General features: G+C 43.1%; 1 protein-coding gene across 3 annotated transcripts in view; it reads right to left on the bottom strand.

The window, feature by feature from the left end:
• Positions 1–14,861, bottom strand: part of prag1 (PEAK1 related, kinase-activating pseudokinase 1) — a 24,797-nt gene extending 9,936 nt beyond the window's left edge. The window contains exons 1-5 of one of the 3 annotated variants that reach the window (XM_015055497.1): positions 14,482–14,861; positions 11,653–11,997; positions 9,836–11,559; positions 2,511–2,656; positions 782–1,548 (exon numbers count right to left, since the gene is read on the bottom strand). In XM_015055497.1, the coding sequence (XP_014910983.1) occupies positions 782–1,548; positions 2,511–2,656; positions 9,836–11,559; positions 11,653–11,916 (2,901 nt within the window). In that variant the 5' untranslated portion in view covers positions 11,917–11,997; positions 14,482–14,861. Of the gene's footprint in view, positions 1–781; positions 1,549–2,510; positions 2,657–9,835; positions 11,563–11,652; positions 11,998–14,481 lie in introns of all 3 variants that reach the window. The other 2 variants (XM_015055494.1, XM_015055495.1) reach the window with 2 other exon arrangements.
• Between the last annotated feature and the right edge of the window lie 377 nt (positions 14,862–15,238).

Below are 15,238 nucleotides of genomic sequence, written 5' to 3'. Positions count from 1 at the left end.
CCCGCTGGGGGGGGTTTAAAAATCTTAATTTTTCACCTGGATTTGGGGAACAAAAAAACTTTTTTTTTTTTTTTTTTTTTTTTTAGCAAGTTCTCTTTTTAATTCTGGTGCTAAAAAAAGTTTGAAAACTTCTGCATTAAATTAGTAATTTAGTAAAACTTTTCGAGGTGTAGCAAAAACGGAAATTTAAGAAGATTTTGAAAAATTGCACTCAGGCGAAACTCGCAAATTACAGGTGATCAGACTTTTTCACTTTTAATACAATACCAAAATTGCAGCTCTCACTATTGGCCGATACCAATCTTGACTCAATACGATACCAGTATGGATCATATGTAATTGTGTTACTTATTTTGTAGTGTAGAGTTTTAGAAACGCCTTGATCATGTGACAGTACTCAAGCAGAAAACAATAGTCAACAACAATAGGTAATAGTACAACTAACCCATTTATTATTATCCAATGGATCTGCATGCAAGACATAAGCACTGCAGAAGAGAAATGCTGGGGCAGACTAAATGCTGGAGCGGAGAGCTTTCGTGCTTATATCGGAGATTTTGGATGCATGATCCAATACTCCTTTTTTTGGTTGACATCGGACTAATTTCCAATATCAATATCGAATTGGGACACCCCCAATGCGAACTATGTCCTGAGGGCTCTGTAATGAAATAAAACTGTTTTTCATTGTAAATTCTCAGACAGCTCACTAGCTGTTCAGTTGTCAGTTGAACCAAGAGTATACGTGTAACACTATTTTGTTTCAGTATCCAAGGATTACCTTCACGGCGTAGGAGTTCCTGGGGTCCAAGGCGCAGGCAGCAGAGTAGTACACAGCATCTCCTGCGTTGCAGCTCGGCTTGTTGGAAGTAAGCCTGAATAGCGACCAGTTGCTCTCGTCAAACCTAAGCGGATTCTTCTGGGAGCGAGTAAAGTGATCTTCACATTTCAGGGCCAAGCGTCGTAGGGACTCCGCATATAGGCCGCCCAGTTTGGAGTACACCCCTTCCCTGCTGTCAATGTTGCTCAGAAGAGTCTGGAGCTGCATGCTCGAGCTGAGGTTTGGCGCCGAGCCGGCTTCCGAGGCCGAAAAGGGCGCGCTAAGCTGTGGCGAGGACAAGCAGGTGATGCTGGTTCGGCAGTGCACGCCTAACCGCCCCTGGGTCTTTTGCTGCTCATCCAGAGTGCGGGACCTCGAGGGCCTAGCCAGAGGGAGGTGGCATCGCTCCAGGGACTCGTTGGAGGAGAAAACAGGCCGGGGGTCAACGGGGCTCGACGGCAGGCTGGTGCGGGAACCGGCATCAGCGGAGCGACACACGTTGCTCTCCGAGCCGGCGAACGGAAGGCGCGGGTAGGCTCGGATGAAGGATTTCCCATTGGCGGTGTCTGGAGCCGACACGGTGCGGTTGACCATTTTTTTCTCTGGCAGAGGAGGCGGCTGGGCGCTTAAGCTGCTGAAGGAGGACAAGTGAGGAGAACCAGGAGCTGATGCCACAGGAGTTCTGGGAAACGGCGAAGAACAAGACATCCGAGTAGCATCTCGAGACCCTAAGAAAGAGAAAAATTTACATTAGTGGCTTCTGGTATGATCTCAGTCTGATTGAGTATTTTGTTTTTTATATTGCCAAAAATTTTTTGGGAGTGTCTTTGCAATAAATAACGAAAAAAGAATTATTTGTTCTCTCATACCATCCAGGAATAGCTTGTCAACCTAGAAAACAAGCTAAATTCTAAGTGTTATTCCTATTTCTTAGAAATAGAAATACTATTTCTAGTATTTCTTAGAAATACTAGAGCCTAATCTGACTGATTCATATATTTCTTACTGTAAACATCGTTAGACCATCCAACCCCCTTATCTAACTGCTTAGCTATAAACACATACCTCGTTTCCTCAGAAGAGCTGGAAATTTCCACAACCTCTGATTCAAGTCAACACTCAAAACATCTTCCACCCGATTATGATCCATTCAATTCAATTAAAGGCTTCAGATTACACTTGAGCAGGCAGACGACAAGGTAATTGTGTTGTGCCGTCTTCAATAACTGCTTTCACAGTGAGGGGAGACGCATAAAGGAAGGAAAAAAAAAAAGACATACTCTGTAGGATGTAGCCAAACCCTTTTTTTCCCCCCTCGTTATCAGAGTCCATAATTATCTCTTCAAACAGCATTGCACGGGAAGTTGCAGCAATTACAAGCGTCTGAGAGCCACAGAGGTTTAAAGCCGATACGCCAAGGACAAATGTCACTCACTGTGCGAGCCACGTCACATGTTTGAAGACTTTAGAAAACTCAAACACACCCAGTCATAACAAAATAAGGAAGGCTAGAGAAAAGTGGGCAAACATAACCTTAAACCAAACCATCTCCTCTTTAGGTGGGCTGAATGTGAGGGAGCAGCGGTGCAACTAACCCCTACAAACACGAGACAAGGCTCTGGATTCTCTGTGCACGTCCCTGTTGGAGTAAATCTTCTTGACTGGACGTGATTTGTTGTGACCGACTTACCGGTGTCAGCTGTCAGGTTGTCAGTGGACGCAGCTGGTAGGCTAATGCTGCCCAGGCTCCGTACAGTCGACTCGGGGCTCTCTGCTGACCCTCGCTGGCTGCTGCAGTTCAACTCCACGGTGCTGCCGCTCATCTTACCACTCACCCTGTAAGAGACAACGTAGCAAATTAAAGTAACAAGAGGGGGGGAGAAAAAAAAATTGCGTGAACTAATTTCAAAATGATTGGTGAGGGGAAACAGTCAGCAAGGACAACCACTGTATTTGCACTTTTGCTGCAGAAATAGTAATGTTTTGATGTGACCGTTTGTAAATGTGGAACTGATTCGCTTCCTCTTGGCTGTTTTTTTTTCCTCAATCTGTTTTGGTGCTAATAAATCTAGGCGAAAGAGTACATTTGTTTTTACTTTAAATGGTCAGGAGTAGTTCCACTTCCTCACAGTGAGATACACTTCTTTGTTCGGAGCTGATTTATTGCTGAAACTGAAAGATCCTCATGAATATGTTGTTTACAAACTTATTAAAGCTGCAGCGTGCGACTAGTCGAAGCTCTGGAACTTCTGCTGAACTCTAACCACTGTGGCCACAAGTAGATTTAAAAACAAAAAGTGATGCTTACAATGTCCTGACATTCTAAACATGAAGCACCTCATTGCATAAGAAAAAGGAAAGGCAATTTCACAATGAATTAAAAGAAACACAAGCAAAAAGGCATTGATATACCAGAGTAAAAGTGGCTCAATGCTATTGCAAATATTTTATAGATTTTTGTTAGTGAAAAAACAAACAAACAAACAAAAAAAAAAAACAGAAAGCCAGTCACATTTTTCCATCTTCACAAAGAAGATAGCAGCTGTGGCTACTCTGTAGCTTGCCACCATCAGCGTGTGGATGTGTGTGTGTGCGTGCGTGCGTGAATGAAGCACTAAGTACAAGCCATTTACCATTTACTTTGCACATAAAATACCCATAAAAAATCCCACTGGTTTGTAACTGTTCTGTGACAAAATGTGGGAAAACATTCAACCTTGTAGGTACAGAGATTTCGCTTCATAATCCCAAGTGTGACATGAAACACGACCCAACATTAAGACTTATTCCTTTTCATATTTGAGGGAAAAGCATTTCCTTCCTCCTTTTTACTTCCTGACTGACATGATGGCCTCTCACAATGCCAACGAAAAGGCTCCATGAGCAGAGTTTTAATCCAGAAGCTGACCAATTAGGTCGACTGACAGCCATTCACTTGTCTCATTATACACCTAAATGGCTCTGAGGGGTGGAGGGCTAGAACCCGTTCCTCTCCCTTATCATAATCGTTCCTCTCTGTCATTTCAAAATGACTCCTCCACGACTTCAGTTCCTACATAAATCAGCAGAACAAACAGAAGAGGAGGACAGGAGGAGCTGAGTGCAGTGGGGGAGACAAATGGTGAGGGTATTCGCTCAGTGGTCAGTGCGCTAGCTAGGGCATCCGCTGTCGTTTTGCAGACAAAAGAGGTGTGATGAAAGGCAGGGGAAGTGCTGAGGCACGGGGACAAATGGTAATGAATGTACGGATTGCAAGTCCATGAGTGTGTGTCTGCATTTATCTCTCAAGTTGAGCAAATTTGCATTCAAAACATGCATACAAAAAAAAAAAATTGTCATTCTTTGCACATGTTTCAACAACATGGCAAAGATTGAGAAGTATTCTCAAAACGTTGCGGTTTGCCAGTGGATTTCACGTTCATTCCCACGAGTGGAATGCTCACTTTTAGCCTAAACATCCTGGCTGCCCATTTCCTCTCCGTAGATTTAATCATCCTTCCTGCCGGGCATGAAGCACTGTGATAAACTTGTCAAGCGAGGTGTCTCTGCTTATCAACCTAGAAGCCACACAGACTCCAAATATCAACAAATAGCCTTAAGGTGCATGGCAGCCTCCGACTGTTTACACACACACCGAGTCCTGACGTTGTCTTTAAAAAAAGCAGGGCAACAGGAGGCCGCCTGACTTTAAAAACAGACCGGAGTGGAGTTACATGCAGCTGGCTGCAGATAGCCCTCTGGGTTAAAGGAGACACAGACGAAAAGCTGCAGCCATGGTGTTGTTGTGACTCACTCAACTGGTTTCACTTCCTGTATTGAAATCAGAGGCCCCTGTTTGTGGTAAAACAAATGACGTGACACCATCAAAGAAGCACGTTTCTCACATTTGGTAAAGTGCGCAAAAGTTCAGCAACTCACCAGTTATTAATACACAAATTGCCTGCATGATATGTTGAATTGACTTTGCATGGCAATGACATATCCAGTCTGATGGATGGACCATGATACTAAAGACCATTGAGAGTTGGAAGCACATTTGCACCAAATATGGATTTGTCACATCATCGTTGAATCGTTTTTCTAATATCCCGCCATCCCCTAACAAACGGTAATTAACCAAAGATTTTATATTGGAATAATAATCTCAAATAAATTTATATACAGAAGAGATTTGTATGATCTATCCAAGGGCTGGCTTGAGATTCTCAAAGTAAAAATATAATGATTTCAGGGAACAACAATAGTAACACAAAAACTTAAGGTTAAAAATGTAGAGTGTGATCTGATTGCTTTCAATTAAAAATACAAACACAAATATTATTTCCACAGCTGCAAAAGAAGAGCTGTTATAATAATGTATCATCGCCCAAGATGGAATCAAAAGTACAAATGAAGGACAATGAAAAATAAAAGGTTTGGTGAATTCTAACATTGCTTTCCCTGCACCGCTGTGGTTGAGGTTTCGGCTCGACAGTTTGAAGTAAAGGTAGGCAGAAACAAAAATTACCATACGAGGCAAAGTGTTGCTTCTGCAATGATACTTAAGCACCAAGATTGTTCTGTTCAAATGCTTAATCAGTATTAAAGCTTTGTTTTGCTCTGCTATCAATTTTAATCCTGAATTACACAGTTTATCATCTTCCATGTTGGATTACGTTTTACCCTTGTTGTGGAATTCCAGTAGATTACAAAATGGTCCACAGAAGAAAGAAACCGATTGTTCCTTTGCTTTGACTGTAGTAGAGTCACCGTGGCTATCTAGTCATATAAACCAAAGACCCATTAATGTTTGACACAAATCCATGTTATCTTTTGTTTCTGGCTTGTTATCGCCCCCTCAGTCAGACGTCTACTTCTTAACTGCACTCTAAGACTTTTCTGTACATTTTCCTTTTGTCACTTCTCATCCATAAGAGCAAAAGTACATATTTTACCTTTCAGGTTTTCTCCAAACTTACAGCTACCTTAACACCCGTGCAGGTTGTGAAAACAAAAGTCAAGTTCTGCTTTGGTAACCAAGCTGTTTGATAAAGGTGTGAAAATGCAGACGCTTCTGAAAAAAAAGTGGTTTAGTGTAAAGTTTTTTTTTTTTTTTTTTTTTTTTTTTTAAAGCCAATAACTGAACCACAGGAACATCACCATTTCCCATCATGAGACTGCTCATAAAAAAAAGTCCTGTAAATTTCCATCTCCAACTGTAAAACAAAAAATCAGCTATCAGGTGCTTACCTCATGCTGCCGAAGCAGAGGTCCTTGCCGGGTCGGCAGGCACACAAATTTGGCCCCTGGATCAGACTGGTGGCTCTCTAAAGCCCTGTCATGTGTAGTAACACAACCCTGGTTCCACGCGAGTCATGAGGATATTTAAAGTGTCTCAGCAGGAAAAAGCAACTGCGTCCGTTAGATGTGTGGAATATAAGCACTTGTTTCTTATATTTAGCATTCCCTTGTTCAGCTCCACCAGTGTGGAGTAAACTCTAAGTGTGTCCGGAATCAACAAGATGCTATCTGTTGTGCTGCAGATAAAAAATAAAACATGTCAGGGTGGCTCTGTGAAGGGAGGGGCAGAGCATCTTGGAACATGTGTTTACCGAGTAGGAAGCAGCTCAAACCCGAGTTCAACTCAAGTGGACTTGAATCAGGGAGGGTGGTCTATAAATTCTACTTCTACTGGTTGTAAGCGATAGCCAAGCAGGAACAGTTTGGGAGCTGCCAGGGGCAACAATCTGCTCGCTTAAGCCCCGCCTCTTGGCAGCAATCAATGGCCAGCTGACACACCTTCTTAGTTGTGAAGACTACTTAGGACAGAGGGCACAGGTACAAACACAGTCGTCTCAGTCTGACGCACTACGCAGCACGGTGCCGGATATAATAGATAAAAAAAGACGACGATGTGCCATTTGCAACCATGATAAAACACCCTGGGAGGCAGATTCTTCAAGCCATCTGTGGCTTTTAAATGATTCAGGGAATCAAAATGTTCTCTCACAAGAGAGAATGTACATGTGACTTTGGGTGGTGGTCAAGATTTTCCATTCATTAAACAAATATTAATGCAACTTCTGCCGATACAAATCTGCAAAAAAAAATTTTAAAAGTCAAAAATTATATCCTATGACGTACTGTTCTGATAAACACCAAACTAAAGGCTGAATATCATTTCGATGTCCTAAGGCTTTTCTAACTCCTCTCTGTTTGCCTTGGCATTTAATTCAGGTAGGGGGTTAGATATCCCACTGAGAAATGGGACACTCCTTCAAGTAGCTGGTGCATCATCTGTTCTCAGTTTGCTATGTAAATGTGGTCAACTATTTATGAATCCTGCAGACTTACAAATCAAAATGTTTCATGCTTCTCAAAAATGTAACACAAGATGTATCCAAGTGAAAAATCTATGCAATTTATTTGATTTAAAAAAGCATTTAGATCTTATATAATATGCTCACCAAATTTATAAAATTACAAAATGGTAGAGAACAAGAAGAAAACTTCAAATATACTTAAACGATGTTAATAATTAGAGAGACTTCATGAATGTCAATATCTCAAAATTGAATGTACTTAGTATAATAACATTTTATGTTAGGGTAATGTATCTATTATCAGACACATTAAATAAATTGCAGTGCCTTTGTGCATTTTGGATCTTGTGACAGTTTATTTATAGTTTTTGTTTACTTGGGGGGAAAAAATGAAGAAAATATCAATTATATTGGTGTGCATCAAGCTACATAATGTAAAAGTTGTGACTATTAAATATTTCAAATTGAAATATTTAAATAGTTTTTTTTTTCTGCTGACCAATAATAATCAAGAATGATATCAAATGTATACTGGAAATCATAATGGATATTGAAACACTGAGATATAAAATAACCCAAAATACACTCCACAATCACTTTATTTGACAAAGCTGCTCAATTGCTTGTGGCAGCAACTCATGCATTTTGATACTTAGTGGTAAAGATGGGCTGCTGAAGTTAAAATCAAGCACCGGATTGAGGAAGGTGGCACATTTAAATCACTTTGAATATAGCATTAGGCAGGTCTGTACATTTCAGAAACTGCTGACCAGGTGGGATTCAGTCATTTCTCGGGGTAAATAGAAAATGATCAAAAACCGAGAGAAAATACTCAGCGAGAGGCAGTCGAGTGTGCAAAAATACCTTTGATTTCAAAGGTTGTTACACTCAAGGTTGGCAGAAAAGCACTTCTGAAAGCACATGTTGAACCCTAACGCAGATTGGTGGGAAGTTTTATGCCCTCTGTCATAAAGCTCAAATGATCTCAAACTGGGTTCTTGAACATCTTGAGGAGTTCCCTATACTTCAGCTTCACCAATCACCAGACCTCAATCGAAAAGAGCCCCACTGAGGTGTGTTGGAGCAAGAGATTTGTATCATGGATGATCCCACAAACCTGCAGCAACCATGTATTCCCATGATGTCGAGATGGGACCAAACGCTCTAAAAAAAGGTTTCCAACACCTTGTTGAGTCTATGATAAAGCAGTTCATGAAATTCAGAGAGGCTAGTAGTGTAATGGCAACAGTTCCTATTAATTTGGATCAACTTGAGGCCTTTTGTAATTGCTGCTTTAAAGGTCAAAATGATATTCCCCTCAGCCCTCCCTCTACTCCACAGAACATGATCAGTCATTTTTGACAATGGCAGACTTTTGGTGTGTCTGATTCAAGTGGACAAAATGTATCATTAAAAGAAAGTTGGTCGGAGGTGAGTTACACCTCATCTTCACCAGCCCAGACAAAGAAAAGTCTATTTTAGGGGAATCATCTGATCCTCTTTTAAACACCAAACCGAGGGCCCCTTCTCTTTTTCTGCCGTGGATTGCTGACTCAGACTGCAGAATGTATTCTTATCCACATGGTAACTGGGCAAAATTACAAACGTTAAGTGGAAAAAAAAAAAAAAAATGCAGATGTTTACTTCACGAACATGAAGTATGGCTACAGTGCAAATATGTTGGTTAATATTGAAAGGCTGCAAACAAATGTTTAAAAAATAAAATAAAAGCTTTGTCTGTGTGTGATGAACAACAACAACAACAAAAAAGAAAGAATAAAAAGCCAGTTTATTTGACAATGAGACTTATTGTTCGGAAGCCAAAACAGTTTATAGCAACATGACACAGCAGTGGACTATCCACCAGGCCCATTTTGTGCATTAATTAGAACTGAAGAAGTCACAATACCAGTAGGAACAGAACAAGGCATGCATTGAGGATTATGCCCCAATGGTTTGAATGATCACACAGCGTCAGAATGGAGGCCAATTCAAGGCTGAATAATGATGCTATGAAAGGAGAAGGCACTGGAGGTTTCACATGGAGATGACTGCAGTAAGGTGCATTTAAACGCAAGAAGTGAGCGTGTGCACTGCAGCAGCAATGCAGCTATATATATGCCAGACACGGGAGCAAATCCCATATCTGAATTTAGACCTACTGCATGGGGAAAGTGCTAAATTATCTGCCGAGACCATTTTCTAGACTTGTGCATGCCATAGTGGAATAAAAATAGGCTCAAATAGGCAATGACATCCAAATTGTGTTTAAACAGCTAGTGGATTTTCGATAACGCCGCTGTCTGAATGTAAATAATAATTTAGACTCACTGCTGCTTAAGATGTCTGAGTTTTTAATGCAATTTGCCCTCCATGTGGATAAAGATTGTTTATACTGCAACAAAAGTTTGAGGAATGGAAAACCCAAATTTTCCTAAAAGTACAGATTATTTTCGGAGAATAAACATCTAAAATTGTACATTAAACAGTGACGCCTCATTATCTTTATGGTTTTGACTCCATTCTGCCTCTGCTAACTTTGACTTGCCAATCAACATACTTTTTTTTTCCAAAGTAAATCAGTTAATTATATTGCTTTTGGATTTACGAAATTTAATTAAAAGAAAAAATAAGATGCCATGTTTGTGGGCATTCTAGTTTGAATGTTATCGACCCAGAGGATAAATCCAAACAAGAACTTTGTTATTCTTACCTGTGCAGCTTTTTAGGTGGGGGAGGTGGTGGGTTGAGGTCAAGGTTGGAAACTCCTTTGCCCCCTGCCAGCAGCTCTGTCGAGCCTCCATGCAACGGTTGCCTGGCCGGCATGCTCTCGCTATGCTTGCCCTCCTCCTCTGTGCTGGTGCCCTCGGTTTCCCGCTGACAGGCATCATTGTTGGAGGCAGCCGGGGGGGCCGTGCCTGGCTCTGTCGTCGGAGGGGGACTGCTGTGGGTCTTACAGTCATTGGCCTCCTTCCAGACAGCAGCACCATTGATGAGTCCCGTCCCCTGGGAGGTTGTTCCCAAACTAGTGGCAACTTGCTTCTTCTTCTCCATCCCTTTCCGGTCTTCCTCCTCTTCTTCTTCATCAATGCGGCAGTTCCAGCTGGGGCTGTGGTGGCTGGACTTGTGTGAGCGTTCGGATGTTGTGCACTGGTTGTCTGCGGGGCCCTTGAAGTGTCCTTCTCTTGCAGAGATGAGGAAGAGCATGGGGAGTTCTGGGAGCGGGATGGGGGAGGACAAGGATGCCGAGAGGCTAGATGTGCCGAGTTTAGGGAATTCGGGAAGGAGGATCGGAGAAGACATGGATGGTGAGAGGCTAGAGGTACCTAGTTTTGGGGAGCGAGAGCTTCTCTTGGGAGGAATGGGTGGGCTAGACTGGGGCTTTGGGTGCAGGTTAGGGGACAAAGAGGGTTCTCTGCCAAGAGAAGGTGCACTGTAGCTGGGACTGGGCCAACGAAAGGCAGGGCTACTGGGGTCTTTGCATGCTGTAGGGCTAAAGTGGCACTGGGTGCCGACACCTGAATCTGGGCTGCTTAGGAAAAAAGTTCTGTTGTTTTCCTCTGTGTGAGCAGCCATTACGGTGATGGTAGCACGTTGACTCTCTCCAGAACGTTCAGACTCCGAGGACTTGGATTGCTTAACCTGGTTTTGGGACTCAGGAGAGGAAAGCAGTCCATTTGCTAGTGGCTTAGGCTTCCTCTTGGTGCTTTCAGCGTATATGGGTTCAGAGTCTTCCTGAACATTTGGAGAGCTTGAAGTTGACTCTGGACTACCTGTGGCTGATGGACTTTGGTGCATCCCTAGCCCGTTCTGTTGTTCTACTGATCCATCAGGCCCAGGAAGGGAATCAGTACTGCTGTGATAGGAAGAAGGAGAGTCTGAGAAGCTGTTCTGTTTAGACAGAGCAGAAATGGGACTGAGGGATGTTGGACTAATGTGATTTGTAGACTCCACGCCTGAAACTGAGGTGTGGGCAGTGGAAGTGCTGGGTATTTTTGTGCTGATGCCACTACTGCATAAAGGGTTGCGATGAACTGTGGTGTGTTCAGAAGGAACACCGTCCACTGACAAAGAGATCTCCACTGTTGATTCATTGGACTCCCTAAAATTACTCCTTTCATTGTAAGTGCTCTTTGGCCCAATAGCTGGTGCATTATTCTGCTGCCAGCATGAGTCTCCATTGGCATTTTTCTTGAAACTCTTCGAACCTCTTCCTTCCTCCTGGCTGACATAAACATTACTAATGAAGAGAGAGTCTTTGGGCAGGATACTGGGGGACAAGGAGAGGCAGCTGTTGTAGTCAATCTTGGCATGAGGGCTTTGAAGACCCGCCTCTTTATGGGCCTTGTTGCAACCATTATTATCATCAATGTAGAGTGGTGACATGTTTTGGAGCTTCTTCAGACCCATTCGCTCACCTGGACTCTTTGGGTTGTCCTGCTACAAAAAAAAAAAAGAGAGACCTCATTAAAAGCCAGGAAAAAAAAAACATCAGAAAGTTAAGTACAGGCAATCATTTAAGAAGCTCACCTGTTCTATGTTCATGTTCACATCTTTCGTCTCACTTGTGTCAAAGTTCATCATGGTGGGTTTGACAGCAATGGTCGGCTTGCTGTAGGGCAAAGGTGCAGTCACTGCATCCTCCTCATCACCTCCCAAGCTGCTCTTCAAACAAGCTGGCGGGACGTTGTCATCGGAGACGCGGCCAGTCTTGTGTGCACTGAGCGGGTGGAAGCAGTTCTTGCAAGAGCCGGGTTTCCACACGTGTTCTGCAAAGTCGCCACAGGCTGACATCTTCGGTTTGCTGAGAGTCGGATTTGGTCAGAGGAGGTGGCGAAGGAATCTTCCAGACAGAGGATCAGCTCTCATGGCTGGCTAGGAGGAACATCAGAAGATGGTAGAAGAAGGAAACATAATTAACCAATTTTTATTTTGAGTGCCAGAACAAACTATTTATCAGCTCATCCTTTACATTTTGCTGCTAATAATTTTACAAAAAAGTCTAAATGTCAGGTTTAGAACAAAGAAAGAAATTCAGTGAAACCAAGCCAAGCGATAAGAACTTAAGGGTCATCCCAAGACGTAACTCAAGATGACCAAATATGTGCTCTGCTATATGTTCCCATGGCCTCCTAAATTAGAGGGCATGTGGTCTCCGTTCAAGCAAAAGGCTCGCCGAAGTGAGCCCAGCAACATGAAAGCCCTACAAAGAGTCCTCAGCAGCCCCCCGACAAGCAAGAAGAAGACAGAGGAGCCTCAAACATCCCAGAGGTCGGAATGTCAGGAATGTCTAAAGGCACAAGTCTCACCAGGGTGAATCTTACACCCAGAACAAGCTCCCTTCCCCCGCCAATGTGCAACAACACACACACCCACATCTCCAACTCCACATGCATCCTCCCTTGCTAACAAACAAAACTGAGACACACACACACACACACACGCTCCCTCCCTCTGACTGGTCATGTCCTGTTTGACTGGACTGACAGGGAGGCGAAGAACAACATTTCAGAGGGCTTGTCTCCTTGTACCTGGGGGTCTTTTAATAATCTTAACACAGTACAAGTGCTTCCCAACAAGGTGCTACTGCAACTCATGCCAACATCAGCTCATTATTCAGATGCTGAATATTTGAGAAGCAGAAGCCTTTCCGAAAGAAAGCTGTACAAATTTATTTAGTGCACATTTATGTAAAAAGCAATGCATATTAAAATAATACAGTTAAGTGTTTTGTGATTTTAAAAAAAAAAATGATATAATCTACTACACCAGCAGAACAATCTTGGGATCTACTAATCCTACCGTAGTCATAAGGAGTTTCTATGTTGGTAAAGATAATACCCGTTTACATTTTCTTTGTTCTTTCTGACTTAGTCTGAGCAGGAAAGCACCCACGAGCTCACTGTTTGTTTAACCGTTCCTGCGACAACAGAGGAAGCAGAGCGTTGCCCAACATCTCGTGGCGTTGTCCACGAGTCATGCGATGAGATATAGAGACTCGCACCTTTTCAGAGCACCATCACAAAGAGCTGATAGACCTAGAGGGGATCCTGGACTTTACAATCTATTACGAGTTGTCTGAAATGCAGCCACACAAGACTAAGACTTTATCAAATGGTGTTCCTGCTGCTTGTTGACCGTGGTCAGCGGTTCTTCTTTGAACAAAGATAGACCCCTTATTCTACATTCCCCACACCTTCTCAAGCTCAAGGTCCAGCATTTCTCACTTCCTTGTATAAAGCACACACACACACACACACACACACACACACAGGCAGAGAAAAGCAAAAATATCAGCCTTGCAGCAAGCCCTGACGGATAAAATAAATAAATAAATGTCTCGCTAGTATGTCAGGAGTCACTGGCTTGAGGGTGGATGTGGAATTTAAAGCTTTTGGTGCCACCTGAGGCAGACATCATGAACCTTGAAGTGATCGTCCTCATTCCTCATGAGGTTTTCAAGCCCTGCATTGTATGCATTGCTCTACGCTAAATGTATGCACTTTAAAAACAAGATGTGGCAAGTGAGGTGTCTTACAGCAACACTCTGAAACCAGGTAAAGTTACACCTTATCTAAATAATAAATCTGTCTGCACCAGAAGGCATGCATGCACTAGACCCTGGGGGTCATTTTTTGAGACTTGCAGTCTATGTGCTGCAGTGTCCAAGAAGCTTAATTGGACATCACCCTCTCTGGAAAAAAAAAAAAAACAAACAAAAAAAAGAAACCCGGAGTCTAGTCATTCATTCATGATCACAATAATTGGACGTCCATTTGTCTATGTTCCAGTCTGATAACCAGGTCACGGCAGTGTGTGTGCACACACTCACTTTGAACGGGCGCTGCATTCGTCACGCCTGCTCACCCACACAGCAGCCCCTTCATTCACCAAGAAAGGGGAGGGAGGGGGCGCGCAACCTGTTCTTCTGCTTATGGTCAGAGAGAGAGAGAGAGACGGGGGAGGGGGTGGGGGGTGTCCGCCAAAACTTCTCAAAAACTCCCAACTCTGAGCTATTTTTAATCTTTTCGGTATTTGACTAAACTTCTCTTAGGTATGCGACGAACACACTCCACGTGTTAAGTGGGTTGAGGCTCTGAAAAATTAGGTTTTAGATCAAATTGCTTCGTTCCAGTGAGTAAATTGGTAAAAGAGAAAAATTGTTGATACGTTCCGCCCCCCTTTTATCTTTATGACATCAAATCAAAACACAGAACAAAGAGTGTGCTTCAGTAAGCCAGGTATGTTGGAGGAAATACACGAGCAGAAACAAATAAATAAATGAATACATTTTTATAAAAATGCAGCTGCAACATAACCGAGAGCTCAAGGTTATATTGTCTGCTGCCTGCTGCTTACCTGCTCGGACTTTCTCCTCCCTGGCAACACAAAAAGCTTTTTTCCGTGAGAAAATAATAATAATAATAATAATAAAAATAAAAAGAGAAAACGTGTCCAATGATAAATGGTCCTTTGATTTTCCAGTGTCCTTACGGGTTTCCCTCCGGCTACAGAGCCGGGGTAGAGTGCATTGCTACGGGCTGGCTTGCTCTCCTGCCCTGCATGCCTCTGCTGCTGCTGCTGCTGCCGCCGCCGCCGCTAATCTGTGCAGAGGTGAAATGCTGCTGGAGAACAGCTGAAGTCCTCTGCTGCAGCGTCAGGGGGAGAGCAGAAGAAGGTGGGAGGAGCTCCTTCAACCAGCCATGCAGTCTGGCAAGCGGCCACACTCACCGATCCTCGTTTAAACCTCCTGCGTTGCTTCGCAGTCATTAATGTTCGGCACGCAAACAGGTTTCTTAAAAATATTTACTGACGGAAAATTATTTAGCCTGTTGAAGAAATCGAATACAACCATAATTCATCCGTTTAAGTTTTGTTTTTATTTCTAATGCAAAGCAAATCAATCTTGATCAGAGGGCTCTTTGAAGTGGGCAGAATTTGAAGTGGCCCTCTCTCCCCCGGGACTGCTCCTGTTTCTGGGTGACAGTGAGGGAGGGGGGTAGGAGGAGGGGGGAACCTGCCACCGCTTCAGAGCCAGTCTGGACCCCCTGCTGGTGTCCATTACGGTCAGCAAAAGGGAGAGGCAGAACTCGGGGAGGGACAGACACAGGAGAAC

The sequence above is a fragment of the Poecilia latipinna genome, unplaced genomic scaffold, assembly GCF_001443285.1.
Source record: "Poecilia latipinna isolate Pla-1442-1.1 unplaced genomic scaffold, P_latipinna-1.0 Scaffold1318, whole genome shotgun sequence".
Lineage (NCBI taxonomy): Eukaryota > Metazoa > Chordata > Actinopteri > Cyprinodontiformes > Poeciliidae > Poecilia > Poecilia latipinna.
This window is presented reverse-complemented; position numbering and strand designations above follow the sequence as displayed.